General features: G+C 45.9%; 1 protein-coding gene across 1 annotated transcript in view; it reads left to right on the top strand.

Annotated features, from left to right (window-relative positions):
* Window positions 1–27,047, top strand: part of HIVEP3 (HIVEP zinc finger 3) — a gene marked incomplete at its 5' end in the record, with an annotated part of 61,194 nt that overhangs the window by 15,029 nt on the left and 19,118 nt on the right. The window contains one exon of the mRNA XM_080632418.1: window positions 25,227–25,402. Within this exon, the coding sequence (XP_080488544.1) occupies window positions 25,227–25,402 (176 nt within the window). The remainder of the gene's footprint in view (window positions 1–25,226; window positions 25,403–27,047) is intronic.

Below are 27,047 nucleotides of genomic sequence, written 5' to 3'. Positions count from 1 at the left end.
AGGGAAGTGTGGGCTGGCTCTGTAACAGCGCCAGTTCCCGAACCTGTCACTCAGCAGATGGAGCTGCGTGCCAAGAGCTCTTGTTGGAAGTAACCTTGTATAATGTAGAAGTAACCTCGGGTTGTTAACTTTAAAACAGGTTATTAATTTCTGTTGGGAGCAGCTTCTGGTTGTAATGCTTCACAACGCAACCAATTCAGGTTGTAACGCACCACTGAAGCATCCTGCAAGATGCCAAATGTTCTATCTTTATGAGAGCGCTCAGGGCTTGAAGCACTTTATTTTTTCCTTGCTTTTATGACAGTACATTCAACCTGTGAGTTGCTACCTTCCCTGAACAGTTCTCAAAGGTGTGTGCAATACAAATCAGCATCTTTCACATTCAATCTACTCTTGGCTACCTCGTTTGCTTTCTCCCTATGGATGTGGGTACAAATAACACCATTAAATCCTGCATGTTTCTGTCAACTAAGCATGGACCCACTCTCACTTATCATCCTAACCCTGATATTTGCAGCACATGGACCCCTGTCCTCTCTGTGCTTTGGGTGTGGTGATGAGCGTCCATCCCTGCACCACCTCCACCTTGGCTTCAAAATGCAGGATGTCCCCTTGTGCCTGCAGCTCGGAGCTTTCCTTTAATACCAGCTGTGTTTGTGCTGAGCAGTTCCTGAACAGTCTGTTCCCTGGCCTCCTGAACATATCCCAGGCACAGCCAGTGTGCTGGTGAGAGCAGAGAAGTGACTTGGGGATGGCGGGCTCATGACTCACCGTGACTCTTGGATAAGTCATCCTCTGTGCTCTTCAATTTCCTTCTTTGTGAGAGGGGATGTACAAACTCACCTACTGCTAAGCTTGATTTTATTGTGCCTTTAAAATGTCTTAATGTTCCTCAGTGGGAATTGTTAACGTTTCCTGTCCTGAACATCTCGTCACTTCACTTGACAAATTGGGCTCATTCTGCAGCTAATTCCTGTTTTCCCAGGAAATCTGACAAACACAGAAGCATTTAGGCTAGGTTGTTGTTTGGTTTTCTGTCTTATTTTTGCCTGCTTGCTTTCTTGCCACGTCCTGCTGGCAGCACTCATGGTGCAGCTCGATGCTAAGTTCCCACAGACAATTGTTAAAGATGCCTTCCCGTCTGACCTTGTGTGGGATGCTCAGCTTTCTGCAGGGATTTCTTTCCTCCCACGTGAAGATCCCTGTGAGCATCCAGGCAGCCCATGGGCTTCCCCAGTGTGACATGGTTACGGTGAGGCAGAGGCTGACTGTGGTCCTCGGGGAGAGGATGTTGCTCTTCCTGAGCCCAGCATCCCCAGTGATATTTTCCCAGCCTCTCATTCCACTCACCATGACTTTCATCTTCTCTGTATTAAACGAAGATAAGAATTCCTGTTTGCTTTCAGTTCAAATCATGAAAAATACATATTTAATAAACAATATCAAGGAAGAAGATGTCTCTGCTCCCTTGCACAGGTGCCTTGGGTATATGGCTAGGGCAAAAAAGTGTATGGGGGCTGAGATGGGGAGAAGATAAAGGTACGGAGGATGATGCTGTCATCCAGGTGGGCAGAGCCTGAGGATGTAACCTGTGTGCTGGCATGTGTTCTATACCAAAGAGCTACGAAACAGAATGGACAAACAGCATGTGGACCAAAAAGTGCCAGCGGGTATTGTATAGGTTCAGGGTTGTTGGCAGAGCAGAGCTGTGCATAAGAGATAGGAGAAGATGTGACATCTGAGAGCAGATGAAAGGACAGAGTATTTCACAGTGCCTTGATCACACAGATGAGGGGAAGCCAGTGGAAAGGAAGAGTGTGGTTTCATCAGACAGACAATTTAGGCAGCTGAATAGGGATGAAGAGAGGCAGAAATTGGTTAGAAGGGAAGACATTATCCAAGCAGGAGAGGGTGAGGCTGGAAGATCCGAGCTCTCATAGCAAAGATGAGGATGTGGGATGGAGAAAAATGGTACAAGCTGCTGGCAGCAAAGAAATGAAGAGAAGGTTGCGGGTCAGAGATTATCTCAGGATAGGGAAAATAACACATTCATAGGAATGGATGCATGCAGATACCGTGTGAGTGTTCATTTCCAAGGCTGTATATGCCCTCAGTTTCCTAAGAGTAAGCATTTCTTTGCAGTTTAATAAAAGGCAACACTTTCTGTTGTCAGGGGTTTGAAAACAATGATGTAAAAGGATCTGTGTGAAGTCCTGAAGTAACTGTGATCACCTGGGCTGTCCGTCTTGGATTCACAGGCATGACACAATGTCTTATTCTGAGCTGCTGTTCGATGTGGGCCAAATGTCTGGAATAATAAGCTCTCCCTGTTAGCAGACTATTTTATGGGCTTGTGGCAACCATCAAGATTACAGGGGTTTGATTTTATTGATTCAGTGACACAATCTCTCCAATTAGTTTGGTGGAAAATCTGAGAAGGCAAACGTTTTTACCAGCTTTACGTAGGATTAGCCAGTTCTTAACAGCTGCACATCTAGGCAGCCTGTCCTATACAGAAATGTAATTTATAGAGGCCCTTTAATAGAGTCCAAGTACTGTGCAATCAATTAGAAACCTGATGTTCCAATCGACAGACTCAGACCCGACTGCCTAATACTCGATCCATGTTCCACGAGGTAAATGGCAGGAAGATGACTCTGAGAATATATTTCTGAACTGGCTTTTGGCGACTTCCTTTTCTGACCCTTTCTAATGGTGAAAGCATTGCTTGTGAGGAGACAGGTCTCTTCTCAAGGAAGATGTTAATCTGATTCCTGTTTGGTGGCTGTTCCCAAGTGTAGCAGTTGATTTTCAAGTCTCTTTAGTATCGGTTACCATCTGTCGAATCCTAGATAGATGATGGATGGGATGTGAAATCATTTGGAACATTCTGCATGCTGGAAATGGTGGAAGTCTGAGAATAAAAAGTGCCTAAACTCCATTTTCAAAAGATGACATGCATTTGGGAGCATGAATCCCATGAAATCTGTGCGCTGACCATGGATTTCCCCTAGAGAAGGTCCGTGTCCCTGCGAATGGGAATTAAGTTCTCCCCACCCCCAGTTTGGATTCCAAATTTTACTTTTGGAAAAGTTTTACTTTTTCTGCATAATTTAGAAGTGAGCGCACAAGTCAGACCAATGGTGAGAATGCTCAGAAGAACTGAGTAAAGCCTTAAGAAATGGGACTGAAGTGAGAGCCAGACTCTGCATTTGAGAAAGATTTTCCAGTTCTTCCCTGTTTGTTGCTGGAAGGAGAGTGCCTTAGCTCCTGTGCTTTGTCCTGATATAGCTCATGATGTAACTGGATCACTGATGGTTATGAATATCAGGGTTCATCTGCACAGCAGAGGGAGGTGCAGTGCTGTTGAAGGAAGGTGAGATCATTCCTTCTCATGGGATGCTGCTGGGCTTGCTCAAGGCAGGAGAGGTTTAAGAGGCTATGGGACATGGCAAGAGCAGATGGAAAGAAGACCAGCAGGAAGGATCCAACTGCAGGACGTGGTGGGCAGGGCTGTATAGAAACTTCTCTTTAAGTACTCCATCTTCCCAAGTTGCTTTTCCTTATTTGAAAGTTTTATTTCCAGCTTTTCTATGATAAAACCTGTTTACCTATGGTTTAGTTTTAGTCTTCCTTTGAGGAGGAGCTTCCCAAGGACGTGGTGCAGGCAGGCGCATCTGAAACCTGTAGCCAATCTGAGTCTCATGATCTCCAGATCATGAAGTGCTCTAAGGCAGCTGCCAGCCCAGCTCTGTTTCTCCAGGATGGAGAAGTGGGAAAAGGTGTGATTACTCACTGCAAGGGTTTAAAGTCATTTCCTTGTCCTGAAGGACCTGCTGCTGCTTGGACAGTTACACAGAACCAATTGAATGAAAAGGGATGGTGGAATGCAGTGTCTCTCTTTAGAACCATGTGAGAAATTGATGCCTATGTGTTGAAAAAGCAGAATGCAGACTGTAACTCATGCTTCTTTGCATACAGTACTCAGACAAAAGGCAGTGAGAGCTAATAAGATATTTTTGCTGCTCTGTTTTGCCGCTTGTGCTGGTGTTAAGGCTGAAGAATTAAGAACTGGAAGCAGGGGAGATTACAGGCAGGGTCTTCGCTGACTGTCCTGATGATGTTGGATCTGTGTTGGGACCGGTCTTGTTCAACATCTTTGTCGGTGACATGGACAGTGGGATTGAGTGCGCCCTCAGCAAGTTTGCCGATGCCACCAAGCTGTGTGGTTCGGTTGATACGCTGGAGGGAAGGGATGCCATCCAGAGGGACCTCGACGCGCTTGTGAGGTGGGCTGATGCCAACCTGATGAAGTTTAACCATGCCAAGTGCAAGGTCCTACACCTGGGTTGGAGCAATCCCAGGCACAGCTACAGGTTGGGCAGAGAAGAGATTCAGAGCAGCCCTGCCGAGGACTTAGGGCTGTTGGTCAATGAGAAACTTAATATGAGCCGGCTTCAATGTGCGCTCGCAGCCCAGAAAGCCAACCGTATCCTGGGCTGCATCAAGAGGAGCGTGACCAGCAGGTCAAAGGAGGTGATCCTGCCCCTCTACTCTGCTCTTGTGAGACCTCACTTGGAGCATTGTGTGCAGTTCTGGTGTCCTCAACATAAAAAGGACATGGAACTGTTGGAACAAGTCCAGAGGAGGTCACGAGGATGAGCAGGGGCTGGAGCACCTCCTGTATGGAGACAGGCTGAGAAAGTTGGGGCTGTTCAGCCTGGAGAAGAGAAGCTGCATGGAGACCTCAGAGCAGCTTCCAGTATCTGAAGGGGGCTACAAGGATGCTGGAGAGGGACTCTTCATCAGGGACTGTAGTGACAGGACAAGGGGTAACGGGTTCAAACTGAAACAGGGGAAGTTTAGATTGGATCTAAGGAAGAAATTCTTTACTGAGAGGGTGGTGAGGCACTGGAATGGGTTGCCCAGGGAGGTTGTGAATGCTCCATCCCTGGCAGTGTTCAAGGCCAGGTTGAACAGAGCCTTGGGTGACATGGTTTAGTGTGAGGTGTCCCTGCCCATGGCAGGGTGGTTGGAACTGGATGATCTTAAGGTCCTTTCCAACCCTAACTATTCTATGATTCTATGTTCACCTACTATCTCTGGTAGGCATTCTGTCTCTTGGAAGTTCATGTGTTTCTGAATGCTTGGCTGCTCTTATCTCTCTACTTTATTCAGGATATGTTATGTCAAACATAGGGGAATAATCAGATGCACATAGCGAAGCTTTTATAAAGCTTTCTGGTCTGTGGGTGCTTTGGGTTCTTGTAGACCCCGGACATGACTGAGCTGGTTTGTGTAACCCTTGGTTGGGTGAGCAGCACAGTAGCGATGCTTTCAAAGAGAATCTATTCCTTGCAGATGTTTTAGCTCAGCAGTTCAAGCAGCGGTTTTCAACATTTGTGGGTTTCTTGCCATTCTTATTTAAACAAACTATTTGATGGCAGAATTCTGTGGTTTTCAAGGTTACAAGAGGCTGCGCACTTACACTGCTCTTTGAGATTCAGCTGCATGTATTTCAGTCCCCCTACAAGACCAAGGAAGGCTTCCAAGCATGGGGTTGTCGGCAGCGTGTTGGTCTGAAGAGTGCCAGAGCAGCCTGTGCCTGCAAGCTGGTTTTGATAAAGTAAGAACCTTTCCCAAATGTGAACTTAGCAAAGCCCTCTCCTACTATAAATACAGCCCTCAGCTTGGCAGGAGAGCTGCTGGGGGGTGAGAGACCTGGAGGCTGTCAGGTCATTGGGGTTGGTCAGTGGGAAGGTAGATAGAAGAGAGCCTTGGGGGGAGTCTTTAGGTTGAAGGTTGATCAGTTTTTCCCAGGAATTCAAAAAGGCCAAGTATTGTTTGGCGGGTGCTGACTCAAGCAGCGTACAAAGCAGGGGGGGAAGTTGTGTTTTGCATGGCTCTGTTATTGCCTTGGCTTGTGGATATTTTCCTTTCCCGTAATAGTATAGTGTTGAGAACAGCAGTGAGACCTCCTGTGTATGTGGGAATGCAGGGTCACAGTACAAATAAAGGGTAATTAGTCCATTTACCCAGGTTGTGAATGGCTTTGAGTTTTAGAGTTGAAACCTGCTTGTTGTGCTGCAAAGTGTCATTACTAACGATAATTTAGTACTAATTCAGCTCTTCACATGTTGAATCTTGAGTTAAATTTGTTGAACTGAAAGCTGAGCTCATCGTTCAAAGGAGGTCTTAGTCTCCTGAGGTGCTGAGTAATGGGCAGAGCTCGTTGCAGTCATTAAGAGCTCTGGGTATTTGTGCTTGTGGAAACTGGACCTTTATGTGGATGCCACTGTAGGTTAGATATAAGGAAGAACTTCTTTACTATGAGGGTGCTGAGGCGCTGGCACAGGGTGCCCAGAGAAGCTGTGGCTGCCCCATCCCTGGCAGTGTTCAAGGCCAGGTTGGACACAGGGGCTTGGAGCAAGCTGCTCTAGTGGAAGGTGTCCCTGCCCGTGGCAGGGGTTGGAGCTGGAGGAGCTTTAAGGTCCCGTCCAACACAAATCATTCCATGATTCTATGAGTTTAATAAGGTCATTCACAGCATCCAAGAAAGAAAACTGTGACCCCACTGCAGATTTGCACCATTAACCCTGATGGTAAATTAAGAAAGTGCTAATACATTGCAAAGGGTACTTGCACATGGCAGTGGCCTATGACAGGAGCAGAGCTCTGGGAGACGCCAGTCCTGTATTGGGAACCTTTGCAATCTGCAGCTTGACTTTACCAGCAGAGAAAGTCATGGTCATTTCTGACCCTGCGCTGCTGGGCCGTGGGGCATGGCTGTTGTGCAGCTCAGCAGCTCTCCAGGGCACCTCGGCATGAAACACACGGGGGTCTCTCTGCTGAAGCTTAGGGAGGTTTTATTTCTTGCAGTGAAGAGCAGCGACCTAAAATAGCTTCTAACTCTGCCCCCCCTCCTCCAGAAGAGGACTTCCCGGGCCTCCTTCTCCTGCACAGCCCAGAAATGCTGGAGAGCAGAGGACGTGTCAGCAAGTAACAGCAGCCAGTTCTTTCTGCACGGTCTCTGCAGCCTTCCTGCTGTCTCTTAAGAAGTGCGAGTCGTGTCACCAGAACCGCTGAAGCCTCCAGCAGCCGAGGTCACATCTGGAGCAGTGGGTTTATGAACTGCCCCCGGGATCAGATGGCTTCAAGTTCCTCTGCAGATGGCTCCGTCAAGGGAACTCCCAGCTGGATGGTGATCCCACGAGTGCTGGTGGCTGTTGGCAGCCTCCTACCACTCCATGTTTATCTAGAAGAGGGGAAGATGAGTGGTTTTGAGGAGGAGCAGCCTCGGATTCTTGCAGGCTTTAGTGTCGCCTCGCCTCCAGACAGCAGCACGTCTTCCAGCTGGAAGCAAGCCTACGTGTCCCATATGAAGACATGTACTTGAGAGACCCCCAGAAGCCTGCACGTCCCTCCCTGGCTTGGCAAAAGGGCCACAAGCGTAGGATAAGCAAGGCTGGTTTGTAACTTTCTAGAGATAAAAATGAGTATGTGTTGGTCTCAGCAAAACTGAGCATGATACACTGGGACATTCAACAGACTCCCTTGCACGCATGCAAAATCCAGAGAGAAGGAGTTCTGGGCAGGGATTTAGGTGATGTTTCAATCTTTTTTTACTTTTAAAGGGAAATATCCTGCAATATTAGTGCAGAAAGGGGGTTCCTGAAATGGGTATAACACACTCTGAGGAAGTTGGGTCCTGTCTGCAAGGCATGTGCTGTTGAGCTTGTCAAGATCCACTTCCAGGTGGCAGCTCATCTCAAAGGAGGGACTGGAGATCTTGTCCTCATTCATTGGGGTTATTCTGGCTCCCTGGAGGGCAACAGCTTCTCCAGTGGCAGGAGAGGGCTGTTACATTCAGGCCATGTTTGCACTTCGCCAGTTCTTCATGCACAGCTCTTACATACAACCTTTGCTGTCCATATATAGGAGCAAAATACATCAGAGGCTCATCTGATTCCTTTCCTATATCCTGTTCTGCATGCTGACAGTGATAATCTGGGTCTGTGTCAGTCCATTTTGGAAAACAGAATGAAAAAGCAATTTCCCTAGTGCTTTGTCCACATAGAGCCCTCTTTGCATCCTCTTGCATTGCCTGCTCACTCCCTGTCACGCCAAACACAAGCTGGTGTCACTAACAAGACTCTCTATGGTTCAGCACCACCCTGCCTGTTGTCACCTCCTGCCTTGGAATGGTGACAGTGCTCTCCACTCCCCATGTGTTATGTTTCCAAACCTTTCTTCCCTGCTGGAAAAAGCACTCTGACAACATCTGCCAACCTTGTTCCTCCTTCAACTCACCTCTGCTCTGAGATGTCTATAGAAATGATGACAACATTTAGGCTGCTGTGCCAGGACATCCCAGGGCACCACACTGTCCAATGCTGTCCTGTTGTTTTCCCATACTATCCACTGGTGTCCATCTGCTGTGTATCCGTATATCCTTGGGGCAGGAACTCTATAGGGTGCAAACCATTTCTGTTATTGTGTGTGCAGTGCCTGCAGAGTGGGCTTGCAGGCACCGTGTTAAGACAAATAATGGGGTTCCTGTCTTGGAAGATTGTCCTTTTTTATCTATGCAAGGTAGGGGACCTGCAGCATTGGGGAGCAAAGTCACTGTGTCAGAAGAGGGGCTGGCAGGGCTGAAGAGGACTTATTCTGACCTGCAGAGGGAAGCTGATGAGAGCAGCCAGTCTGCAGGGCAGAGATGTGATCCATAGGAGCTCAGCTGCAATTACCAGCTTCTTTCTCCTATGAGCTACCAGAAAACTGTCACGCTGTGACAGCTTTCAGCCACTATTGCTTTGGGCTGGATGTTGAACTAGAGACTCAAAATGAAAGCCTTTCAGTGTCATCAGCAGACCTTGGGGCTCTCAGGGAACTTCTTTTATATATGTTTTTCTTCCTGCTGAAACGTTTGCCCCCCTCCCCTAAACCTTATGATCTTCCCCCATTTGCACACACAAACACGTTTTTGTCTCTGTGTGTTATCCCTGTGAGATTTCCATGGAAAACTTTCCAAGGAGAGATTATTCCACGGCCCCTTTCAACCCACAGGGGAGGTGGCCGGACCCACGGCATTTTCCATCAGTGACTTGGGAGCTGGTCTCCTCCTCCCACCAGCTCTGCATCCTTTGGAGAGAAACCCATGCTACCGGTGTGTCTCGGTGCTGGCTATCAAGCGACTGCATCCCTGCCTTCCTCATTTCCCAGCTGCTTTGCGGCTTGTGTCTCTGATCTCACCCACGAGTGTGGCATAACGTCTGGGAACAGACGGAGCAGCACGATCCCATGGCCCTGGCGGGAATGCAGAGGGTTGTGTCGCATCCTTGAAACGTGGGGGCTCCCTGTCGGAGTGGTGAGACCTGCATCGGCCGCTTGCGCTCAGGGATGGTCCCGTGAGAACCGCTGTGCTACTGGGGCTTAGGAAAACATTGGCGTGTCATAGATCTGTTATCTGAAGCTGTGAAACTCTATCTGTAGAAATGGTTTCTAGAAGGGGCAGGATGTGAGTGAGACTCATATTTAGGGCCTTCCAAAAGAAATTACTTGCGGCATGCATGGATACTGCTAAAGCTACTGAAGAGTGTGCTTTGGCACCATCATGGTTTTCATTGTTATAATCATTATACACTGAATCTTCTGCGCAACAATTATCTAATGCACCATCTAAAAGCAGATGCCTAAGAAAGAGGTGTGGTGGGGGGGTGGTTTTTTCCTTTCCTTTTTTTTTAAGTTCAGTTGCAGAAAAATGACTGGGAAAATAGCATTATGGGTTTTCCAGATTTTTTCCTTAATAATTGTGGTATCTAATGTGCTTTGCTTCCAAGTTAAAAGATGAGGGTTTTGAACTGTGGGTCCTGCAAGCACCACTTTGGCTCTGCTCACCTCCTCACACATCATCATGGGTAATGAAGGCTTTACCCCTGGTTACCTTTGTGTTGCCCTGTTTCCTTCAGTTGCTTTGCATATGTGATTGGAGCTGCCTAAATCACTGCTTTGATGATGTGCAAGAGAGAGCAGGATCCAGCTCCCTCTCTCTGGGCTGTCTTGGGTTTTGCAGCAACAGCAAAAGGGGAAATCACAAACTTTTTTCAGTTGCTGAAGTCAGAAATGCGAACTCTGAGGATGCCCTGGGGAGGAGCAGTGAGATGGGAAGGGGCACTTTCAGAGGCACTCCTCACCCTGCAGTGAGTGGCCCTGGAAAGCCACGAAGCAGCTGAATCTTGGCTGAAGGACTGCATGGCTGATGGAGGATGGTCCTTAGGGATGTGTGCTTTTGTACAGATTTGGGAATAGGAGTCACCGAACTCCATTCAGAGTGCCTGAGCTGGAGGAAAGAGCTGCCCAGCTGGCAAGAATTCAATTGCTTGGTCAATAATTCATTTATGATGCATGGACCCAGTTCATACCGTCTGAATCAAGCCTCCACTAGATCCTGCCTATAGCCCATGTCCAGACCCTTGCACTGCCTTGAGGGCATGCTGGATTGGGGCCAATGTTTTGCCTGTAGAAACACTAAAAGAGCATCTTGGTGTTCATCGATTCAGCAGGGCCGATGACTTACTGCCTCTTGCCAGGTGTTTCACAACACAGGTTGGTGACTCCTCATCATTAGAGATGAATAGGGCTTAAAATCCTGCTAGTCCAGATGAGTGCCTGAAGGTCAAGACTCTTCACTCCAGCTCATCTGGAATCTCTTACCTGTCTGGGATCAGTCTGACATTTGGTAGGACAAAACTGTTTTATGCAGTTCCTGGTGTTTCTGCTGTGCGGTTGGAATATTGGTATATTGAGGTCTCCTTGGGATTAGTCCTCATTTCCTTGCTTGGCCTTGACAGGAGGCAGGAAGCAGAGGAAATAAGAAATAATTGAATCAGTTCTTATAAATTGGTTTGTCTCAGGTTCAGTTTGAAGAATGGGTAAAGGCCTGGGACAATCTGAGGCTCGCGTTTCCTTGAAGCGTCTAGGTACTGGAGGGCAGAATGAGGGTTGACATGATGGTCTCCTTGTGGGGATTAATCTAAGACCAATCTCTTAGATCCTCTGGGATGTCAAGATGTCATAATAACCTAAGTGGCTTTGGGTATTTTGTCAGTGGTATTTATATCTGGAGATGAGAAATTCATCAGCCTTCAATACCCAGTAGTGCTAAGGGCAAGAACAGACCAGAAAGTGATACTTCCTGAGTATTTTTGTTAGTAGTGGTTCTCAGATTGTCTTTATTATGCCTCTGCATGCAGTTTTGTTACCTTTGGGAAGAAAAGGGACCAGGCAGCTGGACTTGCTTTTGTTTACTACTTTCCAATATAGCCAGAAGCTTTTTTGCTTCCATGCTATCGAATTAAATCTAGTCTGTTATTATTATTTATTGTTATTACTCAGTAAAAGCTTTCACTGGGGAATTGGACCTCACTTAGGGGAGTGTGAGGCTCCGTGGAACCAGTCTATTCCCCTCTGCCTTCCAGCAGCCGGCGGGTGGCAGAGCCAAGGTCTGTAACTCAGAAGAGTCCTGGCAGGAAACTCCCAGGATACTCCTAGCAAAGAGAGGTGCTCTAACACCTTGAAGTCAGCCATGAGTTAACACACTGCAAGCAACCTTAAAGAGTCAGCTGCTGATGCTTGTCCCATCCATAGCACCTTCTCACTCAAGTCTTTCTGAAGGGCTTGAGACTCCAAAGGGGACTATTTCTCCTGCCAAAAACACCTTTCTGCTTCCAATGAGCTCTCTGGCTTCTGCTGAAGCTTTGCATGGGATTGGCAGTGAGGTTGTCTGGGTTGTCCTGTGAAGACATTTGGAAATCAAGCATTTGTCTTGAAGAATTTCTTCCATAATGTGCAGGATATCGGGTTCACGTCCAAGATTCTTTGAAATCAAGGCACTTCCTGTTATTTCAAAGCGTAACCAGGCGGCTGTTTGGATGGGGTTTGTGTTATTGTTAATGGCAGGCAGTCTTAGACGTTCAGTTTTTATTGTGCCAACAGTTCATGGATGGGTATTCATGTCACTGGTGAAGAAGTGAATGAAATTCAATACTCCCTGCAGGGCTCTCGCTAGAGCTGCTGGAAGCCTTCTACACTTGGAGGAGAAGTGTTTGGGTTTCTATTGCTAAGTAACAAAAGGATGGGGATAAAACCAGTTCCTGAGCAGCACCACCTTCCCAGGCCCCCATACACCTCTGCAGCCTCTTCACACAGACTAGAGAGGGAGACTGGGTTTCCTGAGAACCTCTCCAGTGTGTGTCCTGGGTTCAGCTTTCAGGACAGTAGAAGTGGGGGAACTTGAGAGGAAGTTTTCTTTCCCCATTCTTGTTGTTTTTACGGATTCCTCCTGTGATGCTCCCAAAGTCTATCGCTGACTGAGCAGTGGGAATGAAGATGTAGGAGGTGCCCTGTAAAAGCATCCTTGCCAAGTCTTTCAGAAATAAACTTACATGGGAGGAGGATGGGCTGAAGCCCCATGAGACATCAAGAGGGAAACAGATGTGACAAAGCAGACATCCATCAGTGAATGAGTCTGGCCTGAACCATTTCTGTGGCTCATCTGTATAGAAGAATGGGTCCTCCTTATTCTGTCTGTGCATATCTAACAGTAACATCATTAGCATTAATGAAGTGGGCTGATACTAAAGGGAAGCTGGAAGTAACCAGTGATCCCTGCATTGCATTGCAGCCTTCTCTGAGGGAAAGCAGTAGCATCTCCACTGCTTGCAGGGAGCTTTTGAACTCTGCTCCAGTGAGTAAGCTGCACCAGAAAACACCTTTTCTGTATCTTGTGAAATACTTCACAAGATTTACTCAAAGAAGAAGGGATGACTATTCCTTTCTGTCACTTGAAGTGACTTAGGAGATTTAAATAGGTGGCCTGGCCAAACAGTAAGGAAACACAAGGATCCTATAAGACAGGACATCCATTGCCATCAGCACTCAGAACGCTAGCAGTGAACAGGGGTATTTAGCCAGTGGAAATGTCTTGAAGTTGCTAATGCTAGTAAATTACCAGGTTCTGTAGCTCTGACTGCAGTTCATAGCTCACCTACAGTAGTGAATGCCAGAAAGCTCTTCATTGTACATTTGAGTGATTAGAAATGTTCATAATCCTACTGTCCCTGCCCGTGTTCAAAGCCTGGTCGGATGGGACTTTGGGCAACCTGGTCTAGCGGAGCGGGAGAGACAAGGTTATTTTCCCCCCTAACTATTTCTATGAATCTATTATAAAATGCATCTATCGATGTTAAAAAAAAATGATAAAACTTGGGAAATGTCATACCTCATCTCTTCCAAAACTTGTCAACATTGAAAACAAAATCTAAAAGATCACATGAGACTTTTGGTTGCGTGGACAAACTTACATGTAGCATTTTCTGGTTTTTAATTGATGAAGTTTGCAACTTTGAATCCAAATATATTTTATTTTATTCTGTGATTTATTTATACACAATTTCAAATTCCTGATGTATACTGAAATATAGAAGATCTGGGAAAGGCTTTACCCGCGCTTACTACAAGCACGATGACTAAGGGCAAGTGGGAGAGGCAAATCTGGTTGGAAAAAAGGCTGCTTAGGCAATCAGCAAGTTTCCGACCAAGACTGTCATCTCTTGGGTCAGTCTCGAGCGACCAGTGTCCTGAACCGCCCGCATGCAAGGTTGGATCTGCAGCTTCCAGTGCACCTTGTCACCTGCCGTTTCGTCCCTCGCCTAACGCTACAGGGCTTTGCAAGTGTGAGTAAACCCTTCCAGCCTGCGCAGTGGATTTTTTAGGTGAGGCACAGCGTGCGCAGAACTGGCCCCACTCTTTACACCTGAGGTTTATCTGCCAGGGCCTAGCAAGCTAGGATGGTGGCAGCAAAGTCCTCAGGTCATAAGTGTTGTAAGAGTGTCCTTCTCTTAGATGGAAGACTTAACAAGGCTAGACGAGCTCCATCTGCCCAGATTTGAAGTTAGGAGTTTTCCTTCTCCTATGAGGATGGCTTGTCTTCGTTAACGAAGATTTGGGAAGGGCTTTGCCCATGCATTCTGAACAAGACTGTCATCTCCTGGGTCAATCTCGAGCGACCAATGTCGCAACAGCACAACATCAAGCGTCTAGGCAGGATTCTGACTTAGAGGCGTTCAGTCATAAGCCCACAGATGGTAGCCTCGTGCCAGTGGCTCCTCAGCCAAGCTCACGCACCAGGGGTCTGAACCTGTGGTTCCTCTCGTGCTGAGCAGGATTACTATTGTAACAACACATCATCAGTAGGGTAAATTAGAAAAGGTGCATAAGACGTATTGTTAAGAGACGTTAGTCCTGAGGCAAGATTGGTGTGAAGACTTGATAACAGCAGCTGACATCTCCAAGAGGTGTCTAAGCCATGAAAGGAAACCCAGTACAGAAGTGCCTTAAGTCCAGAGTGATTAAATCAGTCCAGTTTGGGGTAGGGCTGATGGACTTATTGGCACAAAGCTCCAGTAGTGTGGGCAGACAGCCCTGCCCAGTCTGTTGCACCAGGGTGGAAATGCTGGTTCAGGCTGTGCTCACTGGTCCAGGTAAAATGATCTCTGGCATCATTTTGGTGAAAGGTTTGAACTTAGAGCCAAAAATCCGATGACGCATAAGTTTAGTCTGTTCAATTCTTTTAATTCTTGTTTAACTCTTCCTTGTTATTACTGAGAACTTCTTTGTTATTACCTGGTTTGTTAGTGTTGCAGCTTTCCAGTTGGCAAGCAGGTTATTTCTAGTACGTGAAATAAGCTTAGGAAGCCTCAATCTACGGTGGATGTTGTTGGTCTCCGTCTCAGGTTCTTTGCTGCTTCTCGTCCCGCTTAGCGATGCTTAAAATGGTTTTCTAATGCACCATTCTGTGCCCCTCTTCATACACCCACTGCAGAGAAGTAGATAAGCACATGAGGATCTGGGCTTGGAGTGCCTCGCTCCAGAGCAGTAGCAGAACAATGCAGTTAAATTTCCCTTGTGTGGTGTTCATCTTAATTACTGTTTTTTGCTCTGTGCAGAAATTTGGCTTTTTTAACACAACAGTGTTTTAATCTAAAAATGTGCAGCATGGCTTTTGCTTTTTATTTTTTTAGCAAAGAAACAACCAGCCTCATTAGGTATCAGCTTTACCAGGCTCACCACAAAAGCCATTAGCATGCTCGCTGAGCATAAAATATGTTTTCTATGTTAAAGACCTCACAAAACCGGCTGCTACACTACAGATTTATTGTAAAAGCCAGTAAACGGCTCTTTTATTTTTTTCCTGCTTACCTACCAGTCATTCCAATGACCGTGGATGGGACAGCTCCATTTGTGGGTCAATGATCTCCAAAAGCAGAGGAATTGCTTGCAGAAGATTAAGCAATAATCAGAAACAATGTAAATATGATTTTGGCTAGAGTACTGGAAAAAACCCATCCAACCCGGCCTCCTGTTAAGTGTCAGTTGAGTTTGTTTCTCAAATGAAATGATGAAATTCCACTGCTTAATAATTTCAAACCAAGTGATGTGGCAATGGAGAGCATCCAGGGACAGCAGTGATTTTTCCCTGTACCTGTCCCCGGGACTCACTGGTGTGATCCTTTGAGGTGTAAGTTGTAAATGGGGTATTTATTCACTTCTAATAGGCTGGAGGACAAGAAGGCTTATGTCAGATATGGTGACAGAAGAGAAAATGCATGTCTTTAACGTAGTCACTGGAGTCCATGTTACCCACCTTGTCCCATGGCAGGAATATGAAGCTTCTTTCAGCTTGACTGATGCTAGGTCAGCAGGGCCAGTCTGACACCAGCACTCCTCTGTGCTGCGTCTTAATGTCATGGCATCTGGCAAAAACTAAACCTGGGTTAACAATGGAGCAATCAAAGCACTGTGAACCCCTCAGAATGGACAGGGACCATGCAGAGAGCTCAGGGAGGAGACAGCCATGTCCAGAAGACAGGTAGCTTTAGGAAGAAATCCTCTAAAACTAAATGTTCTGGACCAGCCCATGCATCAGGTCCAAGAGGTGTTGAGCATCCTGTTGTATCCCAGTTGGACCAGAAGGGGATTGAAAATTAATCCACAAATGGAATAAACTTTGAGGGACAGGAAGGTGTCACTCCAGAAGTGACACCTTCTATTTTGCCAGAATATGTCTATTGAGAGACTCCACGGACTGTTATATCACAGATTTGCTTGATTCTGTAGTGTGTGCATTTCAGCAGTTAATAACTGGCCTAGAGACTGAAGCATTGGTAGTATTTGCCCATGTAATAATCAGCTCAAATCAAGATTACTGTAAGGAATGAACTTGACTTTGGAAAGGACCAGCAAATGATGTAGAAAAAAGGCTGCTTGAAATAATGTGGAGGTAGATATAATGTGATGGTATCCAAGCTGAACAGCAAGGGGTCATGTGTATCCTAAAAGCTTGCTTTTGTCAAAAATGGGTGGCTTTTGATACAGAAATGCACCAACAAAATGCTTTTACATCTCAAATGCCAAATCCTCATGATGATAATTTATTTGACTGTTTGTGACTGTTAAAGTCTAGAGTACATTGGTAGCAGCTTCAAAATAGAGAAGGAGGATAGATCATGAAGCTAACAACCATGCAACAAGAGTAGCGGGCAGAACGTATTGATGTGGGCACTTGCTTCTTACATTGGATATTTCTGTTCAATAAGTAGCTCTTGAGTTGTAACTAACCTAAATCCAAACCAGTTTCTTCAAGAATCTGATGATCTGGTTAGGACTGACAAGTGTTAAAGACCCAAGCATGCCTCCAAAAATACAGGTACTGCAGGGAGTGCTGTGAAATAAAGCACTGGAGTGAGGCCATTAAACACAGTCCTTTGTCCTTGACAGGACAAGCAACAGAAGGACAAGAAGGCAGCCTGTAATTACACCAGTGATCGCATCCGGAATCATTCATAGCAGTCAGAAGAACAGTTGCAGAAAGAGCTGTTTTGAGAACAAGAAGTATCTGTGTCAGACAAGAGTCACTTAGTGTCAGACGGAGTCATTAATGTCAGGTTCTCCGGAAATTGTTTAATCAATTCTGATGGGGGCAGAGAAGGAAGAAACAGGATTGAGACAGGGCATCCATGGGGATTTCCATGCGAGACTTTCTCCGTGAATATTTTATGAATCAGCTGTAGGAGTTTATGGCAGTTGGCTTACCCTATTTGTATTTGCTCTTCAAAAGAAGGAGGTGGCATTGGAGCAGTGCCCTGGGAACAGCATGCATGCTCACCCGGATGGACTTTTGAATTGCGACCTAGCCTGTTTGACTGGTGCTGGGAAAAATGCCCAGCCTTGTGTTAGCAGTCACACAGCATTCATTTGTTCTAAAAACATAGAAGGAAATCTTTGGGAATAGGCAGGTAGAGGTGGAAGGCAGAAGTGATGTTTTGTGATCTTTGTGTCTTGCAAAACACTGCAGACGCTCATTACTTTCTATTTTCTTTCCCATTTATGCCACTGTGGAGGTGGGAAAGGTGTTCAGAGTGCATGAGCTCTGTAATAACTGACTTTTGTGTGGTGTTTCCCGAGGATAGGGACACAAGGCCCAATCACTACACAAATGAGACCATGGGAGTTTTTGCATTAGGGAAGCCCGGAAGGGACTGATTAGCCTGTTCACACAATCAATACACTTCCACGTTTCTTCATGCTTAGGAGGCTAAAGCTGACCACCTGGCAGGGCCAATGCACGCGCTTTCGCCTTTCAGCGAATGTACTTTCATTTCTTCTGTATGGTTTCATCTCTAATTGCATTTCAGTAATCCAACCCAGGTTTCCAGCTGCAGAAAGCACCGCATGACTATTTACATTGATTCCTTTTTTCTGCAATAGATGTGTTTTTGTAGCGGTTTGCAACGACAATTAAATGATTAAAGCTTAGAGAGGATAAAGTTGTATAACAGCAGCTAGAACCATAATGAGGATAGCTGTAATTTTACTTCTAATAGGCTAGAAGAGGTCTGATGCCACAACCTAAAATTGAATCAAGCTTTCACTCAAGCATAATATCCAGAGAAGTAATATGAAACGGCACTGGGTTTGCAGTTTTACATCCATATACAACATTTGCTGCTATTGTGCTTCCTGTGCGTTGGATTAGTTTAATTGAAGGAAGTCCCATGGTCTGTCTTGGGCATACCACACTGCTCGAGGGCCAGCTTCAGGAGGATCAGATACAGCTGTTGGTGGAGCAGTCCTCCTGGTGCAGACCAGCTCATGCAGTCCCAAATCCTCTTGTCCCTGTAGCCAACAACACTTCTTTAATCAAAAAAACGGGCTCTACCGATCAAAGGATATGCTTTTGCTGACGGAGAAATGCCATTAAAAGGCATTCTCTGGCCTGTGTTTTTATGGTAGTAAAAGCTTCTTGTGTGGATTTGGATTCTTTATGCATATTTTCTGTATTGCTTTTCACTCTGGCTGTTTATCTACCTCTGTGTGTGTTACAGAGGTGTCAACAGTTTTGACAGCCCTTCCAGTAAATTTACACCAAGAAGCTGTGTCCAGCGAAAGGTGCTTTAGAGGCTGACCATGCAGGAGGTGTTATTCTGCTTAAATCCATGGCGTGGTTTTGTGCAGGGTGAACCTACCTACTGGAAGACACTGCCCATCTTGTTTTATATAAAAAGGACATGAAACTGTTGAAACAAGTCCAGAGGAGGTCACGAGGATGATCAGGGGAGTGGAGCACCTCCTGTATGGAGACAGGCTGAGAAAGTTGGGGCTGTTCAGCCTGGAGAAGAGAAGGCTGCGTGGAGACCTCATAGCAGCTTCCAGTATCTGAAGGGGGCCTACAAGGATGCTGGGGAGGGACCCTTCATCAGGGACTGTAGTGACAGGACAAGGGGTAACGGGTTCAAACTGAAACAGGGGAAGTTTAGATTGGATCTAAGGAAGAAATTCTTTACTGTGAGGGTGGTGAGGCACTGGAATGGGTTGCCCAGGGAGGTTGTGAATGCTCCATCCTTGGCGGTGTTCAAGGCCAGGCTGGATGAGGCCTTGGGTGACATGGTTTAGTGTGAGGTGTCCCTGCCCATGGCAGGGTGGTTGGAACTGGATGATCTTAAGGTCCTTTCCAACCCTAACTATTCTGTGATTCTGAGATATTTAGCTTGAATTTTCCACTTCTTGGATTCACCCTGGAGTTCTTAGGGTAAATGCCAATAATGACTCTCTCTCCATCCTGACCATCCTGTACATCTTTAGTCTATCCTTGACCTTTTACTGTCTATGGTTCAATACGATGCTTGAGTCATTCATTTTTTTGTATGCTTTCCTCCAAAATTCACCTTTGCATCCATCCCATTCACCCGAGATGTTGTTTCCCTCCCATTTTTTCTGGTTTGCTGGCACGACATGAATTTTGAAAGGCAAAAACCTGGACCAAATGTCCCAGATGTGATCAGAGAGATTTCCTTTGCCTTAGTCTTTCTACACTGACCTCCCTATGTCCTGGTGGTCTGGCTGCCTTGTGACACAGCAGTGCTATAGGAGCCATCTCCTGTGGCATTTTTCAATGATACAGGGGCTGTGCCAGTGTTCATTTCTTTGTAGGCAGGCTGGAGAATCACTGATCTGCTTTCGGACAGTGCCCTGGCCACCCATGGTGGTAGCATCACTTCTGAAACAGCTGGCATGTCCCACGCAGCCCCAGTGCCACCAAGGTCGTGCTGACAGAGCTATGATCACAAGGAACACACTGTGGGGATACACCCACTTTATTGTTTCCCATTCAAAGAAATGTGGAAAATTGCCTTAGGTAAAATCTGAGCTGTGGGGACCCACCAGGGACATTATAAAAAGCAGAAAGGGTAACTTAGGCCTGAGCTGTCCTGTATGATCTTAATTTGTTTGCAGTGCCATAAAATTCCTCCTCCTATCTGTTTAGATTCCCGCAGAGAGGAAATGAACAGGATGCATTTATTCCTGAAGTTGCCTTTAGAATTTCTTGCTGAATTGACATGCATTTTGCAGTTGGGGTCATTGGCATGGCTGGCAAGTCAAGGGGTTGTTTTGCTGTTTGGAACGCCAGCACTGCTACTGGTTTCCATGCAAGCAGACATGCTGTCCTGTGGTTTACGTGTGTGCTAGTGACTGTATGCATGGTGAGCCTGTCCTCCAGTCAATGGCTAACCTCACAGTGCAATGCGGGGTTACAGGCAAGAAACCTGATTGTTCTTTGATGGTCACTTCTTTTTACCTAAAAATACCAGATAAATGTAAGCAACATCTCCTCCTTTGAGGTCCTACCCTTTGGTGAGGCTGAAGATGCTTCATAGAATCAAACAGATTGGAAAAGACCTTTAAAGCAAGATGCTTTAAAGGGTTTCTTTGAAAAAGTATGATGTGCTTTTGATATGAGCTGATCTAGAAATAGCAATATTTAGTGCTCATGTAACTTTACCTGTTCGGGTCTCTAAGCAAGATTAGTCAGCTCTGGTAGCTTCTGAAAATGGCAACAGGATGTTCTTGCCTGGTATCTCTCCTGACACTGGCAAATGGTATTTCCATCTGCTAATATTGCATTCTTCTTCAATGCTTACCAGGTATTTCATAAAGGTATTCCCTGATAAGTGACAAATAGCTGGTGTCCTGCTCTGTACATCAATGGGACATAAACATGAAATGTCAGTAAGTCCAGAACTGGTAATACAGAGAAGATCGTAAAAGTGTGTTTGTGAAGAGGTTCCCACTTTATGTAGTAAATTAAATCACAAAGATGAGTTATTGACCTATGTATTTCTACCAGTATTCATTGCTTGGTCATGAGAACTATTACAGAGCCTAGGGCCTGGAAAGCACTTCTGGGCTTGGAACAAAAGTTCCTCTTCTGGGCTTGGCATGGAATCTTCACAAAGGACTTGGTTTTAGAGATGATCCTCACTGTCATTTCTGTGTAAAAAAACGACTGCAGGCGAGTTTTAACACACTGCCCCCCAGCCAGGACGTGATCCTACTCATTCCATGCAGAGACGCAATGTCCCACTTCAGTGGGAAAGCATGGCAAGATCTGCTCTTTGGTGCCAGTGCTGGGAGGCTGTCACATTTTCAAGGTGCTGCCTGGAGCACTTGAACACATTGAGGAATGTCTCCTTGCTCTTGCCTTCCTGACAAGGCCTTCACTTCTCAGCAGGTCCCTTGAGCCCCACTGATGTCCTCTCAGGGCTACAGGGCTGGGGAGGATGGACAGGAGAAGCCCACATCATGTTGATTTATACATAGGTGGGCTCATAACCTCACCAGGGTGACTTTCAGAGCCCAGGGACACTCCTACAATTGTTAATCTCAAATGCAAGTGGAAGGGAAAGCAGTAAATCCTGGCTTTAGTTTGCTTCATCTAGAGGGGACTTCCTCTGCAAAGACCTGAATCACGCCTGGGTCCTCCCATATCCATACCCAGTTCTTTCTCTGTCTTCTTGTATAATGCTTCAGAAGAATTGTTTGTCTTGGTGCAATATCCCTGTCTGGTAACCTGGGATACTAGAAGGTTTTATGATGCTTTTAGAAACCTGGAACTGGCATTGTCTGGTCTGGGTTTTGTAAAGAAATCCTTTTGTTTGTTCTGCTGTAGCTTGGCTTGAGTTAAGGGAGATTTTATCCTGTCTGGCCTTAAAGACAGATCACCTCAGTGTGTGGTGATCCCTATGTAGGCTGCAGTCTTACAGGGTCTCCTACCCTGTGTTTCCCTGGGTATGCTAAGGACTTCTGCTTCACACGCAGCTTCAGAGTGGGTATTGCAAGAAGTACTCTCATCATCTAGTAGTGAGCTGCGAGAAAAGCAATCAACTTGATAGTCAGGTGTGACGTTATAGTAGTTATGCATCTATCAGCGATAGGGCATATTTTGCGGGTGGCATAAAACATAAAATAGATTAGTTAACACCGGGGCAAACTATCAGGAACTTCCGAAGGTCTGAGCCAAGCCAGATGAGCAGGGAGCTTGAGATAAAATGTGCCATCAATAAAACCAGAAGACTTACACCAAAGGCAACTACTGGAGCTACTTGGTTCACTTGACGGTAAACTAAATGCAGCGGCTCAGGAAAGGGATCAGATATCTGATTCCTGTTACTAGGTACCAGAAATCCAAAAAGCAAACAAGTGAGTGTAACAAATGTCAAAACCAGTCAAGGAAATACTTGTTTGGTTGCTGCAGAACTTAGCAGGGGTGTTCGTTACCACAATACATCATTGGGCTTCATATTCTGGAAAGCCACAAAATGAGGCTGCCTGTGTGTGACCTGCAAATAATGTAAATGCAGCTGCTGTGCTGAGGCTGTCATGAGCAAGGTCACATCAACAAAGGCTTTGCAGTCAAGGTGAATTCCTGGTGGTTGTAGAAAGCAGGAGAGAAGGGGTGGTTCAGCCCAACTATGTGAAGCAATGAGTCCCCCAGAAACCTGCTCTCCCTTCCTGCCTGTGAACCACCAGACTTCCTTCCCTCTCTGCTCTCCAAGGTTTTATCGTGTGGTTTGCAGCCCCATGAGGATTTTGGACGTGGCTCACAGCACTGAGAAAGAAATAAAAAGAAGTGTCTGTGGCTAAAAAGGATAGTCAGATACTTGTAATGGCAAATACGAAGAGCTAAGCCTCCTAAAGCCTGCAAAGGAATAAATGCTTCATGGTTTTAGGTTTCAACTAAGTTTAAGGGAAAGAGCTGAGACAAAGCTTTCTCCAGGTTCATGTTTTCCCATTGTTGGGTTTCTTGTGACTCCTGGCAGTGATGGGCTGTTTTGGGGCCATCAAGTTTCTGAATCTGGTGCTGCCTGTGGTAGTACTGATGCTGCCATGGCTCTGCCAGTTCCTCGTGCTCTGAAAAGCATTTGTAGTGGTTGCACAGAATTCAACAGATGTGCAGAACCCAGCAAAGAACAGTTCCAAAAATGCAACAAATAACGGGATTTTATATCTTTTTATGTCTCTGTTTGAAAGAGCTATTTCCTAAATTAGCCTCTGAGCTCATAATGGCCAGTTAGCCTCCTGGGTTTCAAATCATCTCTGTATTAGATGGGAGCTGTGACACTGTAGGAGGTATAAGTTGCTAACTACAGGATTATGAATTCCACAGTGCTCTGGAAGAGAAGCCCAGATTTGCTGACACAAACTCCAACTGTGGCTATTAGAGGGATCTGGTTACAGCAAACGTTACGGAGCAGGAAGATCCTTTGTCCAGGGCAAATCTTCACATGAAGTGAGCTGTCATTGGTTTGTCTTTCTGATGCAAATCATACAAGCGTATTAGATCCACAGAGAAACCAGTGTCATGTTGAAGTAATTATCTCCATAAACATGTTATAGCCTTCAATGCAGACGGATGGCATTTGCAGCAGCCTTCTCTACGTTATGGCAGGATTACTTCCCTTGCTTTCTTCTCCTTGTTTGGTTTGGTATTATTTTAGGTTACCTTTCTGTTTCTCTCCTCTCCCTGGGTGTTTTGCACATGGTCTCAGGGAGCTGTAGAAAAATCTCTGCATTGAGGGATGGCTCAGGCTCATAGAGTGGCAGATAAACTGCAATGTCTGATTTCAGATTAAACCACGTGGCCCGTTTTATCCAGGAAAAGCCAGCCCTGATAGCGTTAATGAGGCTGACGAAGGGACTATTGGACACAAAGGACTTGCTTAGAGACTGCCAAGTGAGAGTGTAATTAAAGGTAGAGTAAGTACAAGGCTGATAAAGAAGCAATTTAATTTCTTAAATGGCAAGGTGGTTACCAGCATAATGACAGAAAGAGAGCCAGAAGGAAGCCTCAAATCCAGATTTGAACAGAAGAAGAGAAATCAGGATTCCTGGGTTCCTTTTGCTCCTTTAGCATCAAGTCACTGACTGAATGAAGAAGGGACATTGGCCATCCCTAACAACTCCTTGCGTGTATCTGTATGGTTAAATGGAGATAGGTGGACATGCTGGGGTGGAGGCTGGCAGTCAGTGTGTGCTCTTCAGATACTGTCTCAGTCCCCTCTGGCCAAAAGATGAGAACCTTGTTATTGAAGGGGTTTTGGTGCTGATTCTTGGGGGTCTTTTTTGGGGAAAAAGGTACGGGGTAGATGCCGTTGCTGTGGTTTCAGTTGCAAGAGATAGAATAGAATATTTGGGCTACCAGATGATGCTGGTTATGGTCTAGGAAAACTCTGCTGATGCTGAAGGACAGAAATACAAGCTGTTCCCCCACATGTGGCTTTATTGGGAAGATACTAAAAGGTGACTGATGGTGGTGCTTTAGAAGACCTGATTTTCACATGCAGATGTTTGGAGATTGCTTTCAGGCATAATTCATCCTGGATAGAAAAATGAGTTGCAAGAAGTACCCTGCTTCAAAACTTTGGCTGCTTAAAAATCTGAGGGGACCAATTTCATGTTACCTTACTCTTCGTGTGCTGCAAGTACAGGAAATTACAGACCCCATTTGCTAAACGGCAGGAGGCTAAATGATTTGTCTCAGTCTCACCAATATTTTTCAAACCCTCATCATGGAGCCTTCCCCATACACTAATGCGTGGACAGAAAGTAAATGCATATACAATGTGAAGGAAGGATGACCAATCTCATTCTCTTGGGTAAACCTAAGTCATGGTACTGTGCCAAAGAGAAAGGAGCCTGGAGCCTGTGGTGTTCACATCTAGTGCTAGCACAGTGTATTTAAAAAATGGATGTTTTCTTCTCTTTGTGTCCATTCTGGGTGTCTCGTTCTAGCAGAAGCCTGTGCAGGGACCACAATTTGCGGTGTGGTATTACAGTCTTCTCAGATGGCTTTTATTGTAACAGCGGGTGGGAATGGTTGTATCATGAGAGGTTTAACTAGGATGTGTGTTCTGTGATGCTCAGGACTTTGCATAGCACAGTGACAGACTGTGCACACTTCAAAACACAGCCTAGGCTGACAGAGACATGATTCGTGCAGCCGGGCTGGACTGTGACATATCTTATTCAGACTTTTACGAGTGCCTCAGCTTGTGTTTGAGGACAGGGAAAACCAGGACATTTGCTTATCTCAGACTTTGGGCTATTTGTCTGTACAGAGAAGCAGGACCTAAGAACGTGTTCCAGAAGAGGAATTAGGCATCTGGGCAAAAGCTTTTGAAGATAGTTTGAATTGAGCCCGGTCACCCTGAGCTAGCACGTGCGGAACGGGAGCGGTGGCGTCCGTAACGCGTTGAATTAATCCAGGGAAGTTGTGACAACTTCTGAGGTGGGAATCTTCTTTTTTTTATCATGACACCTGTTGCTCATAGGTACAAATCAAACGAAGAGTATGTGTATGTGCGAGGCCGTGGAAGAGGGAAGTATGTATGTGAGGAGTGTGGAATTCGCTGCAAGAAACCCAGCATGCTGAAGAAACACATTCGCACGCACACAGACGTCAGGCCATATGTCTGCAAGTACTGTAACTTTGCTTTTAAAACCAAAGGTAAGAGACAGTCAGCTCCTAGCTCCTCTGCTCAGTATATTGACTTGCAAGCCTTCTTGGGGGTGCTGGTGAAGAGGAAGGGAAAGCCTTCCCAGGGTCTGGAAAAGCCCAGGAGCTGGAGGGAGGGGGATGAGGGAGTCTCAAATTGGCTGCCATTGTCAGAAGATGACCAGTGGAAAGCACTGGCTGCGGCACAGCATCTGTGCCATCCCATCTGTGCTTCTTAAAGGGAATGATCCTGAAATGCAGCTTCACTGGCAGGGATTTACAAACCAAAGCACCTCAGAATGAGAGCAGTTGCTCCTGGGTACAGGCAACATGCTCTGACCGAGCACTCGGAGACAGTCTTTGGGTGGCTTTTTATGCTCTTCAGATCTGTTTGCGCTGCACATGTTCATCCTTCGCAGTTGCATGTAGCTTCCACATTTCCTGTATCATATCAGTAGACTTCTTCTCTTAAAGCCTCCATTCCAGGACATCTAGTCATTAATGATCCACGATTTCGCTACCACCAGATACTCTTTGCAAGTAACCTTCATCATTGCCTCAGTGAGTGTGTGAGTGAATTCTATGAGGAACATGCAAAACCACATGTAGAAAAAAAGTCCATTCCAAGAGACTGTGGGTAAAGACTTCAAAAGTGCTGGAGATGCCCAGGTCCCCTTAACTTCTCATGTGAGTTCGGCAGATCTCCCCTCCATCTTTGGTTGCAGCAAGTCTTGCAATAAAGATGTTGAGTTCACTTTCTTGATTCTAGTTCGACATGAGTATGAAATGTTCATTATCTGTAGCTCCATCATTGCAAATCTCAGAAGATGACACAGCTGCGATTGTCGATTACTCAAGAAGAGCATCAACTCCCCAAAAACGGTGCTGCCTAAGGAAGTGGCACAGCATAGATGTGAGGAGGAAGCCCCTGGCTGTGTATGGAACATGGCACATGTGCTTACCCTGACGTGCCAATGGGGGTATGTCCATGCTAGACAAGTGACCCAGATGCCAAGTGATTCAGGGTGGTCACTATCTGGAGCTGATGACTTTGCTGGTAAAGCTGGCGGGTGATTTTGGGAACCAATGTGTTGGTAATCACTGCGTGTATGGGAGCATGGGGAAGTGATACAGAGGCCAAATTCTCGTCAGACACATGCAGCAGATCTGAGCAGCGGTTCTTTCCCTCCCAGCCTGGAGCTATTTCTGGTTCATTTTCCTTCTCTTTCCCTCTTGCTTTTGTTACTTTGTTCTGAGGTTTTCCTTTGAGAGGTGAATCCATTCAGCCTCTTCAGTCACTTTACCTTGCTTTCCACCATGCTTCTGTGAGGCTTTTATTCAGGATGCTGCGATCAAACCATCCTTTTCACCATTTCTCTAGCTGCTTTGCTGTTCATCTCTTTCTCCTTGAAGCACACAAACTGTCAGCACTGACTGCAGATTGCACATTGCAAATAGACACTTGCCTCCAAGGGACGTCCCTTCTTCAGCTTTGCAGGAAACCTGCATGAGGAAGGCGGCATGGAAATGCTTCCTTCAAAAGCAAACCCCAGTGTTGGGATTTAAATGCAAAACTATCCTTTTACCTATGGATGCATGAGTGGGGAAGAGCTTCCACAGATCATTGATTTCAGGACAAATAGTTGGATGATGGTAA

This window comes from Psittacula echo (genome assembly GCF_963264785.1).
Source record: "Psittacula echo genome assembly, chromosome: 21".
Classification (NCBI taxonomy): Eukaryota; Metazoa; Chordata; class Aves; order Psittaciformes; family Psittacidae; genus Psittacula; species Psittacula echo.
Note: the sequence above shows the minus strand (reverse complement) of the source record. Positions and strands in the feature narration are given on the sequence as shown.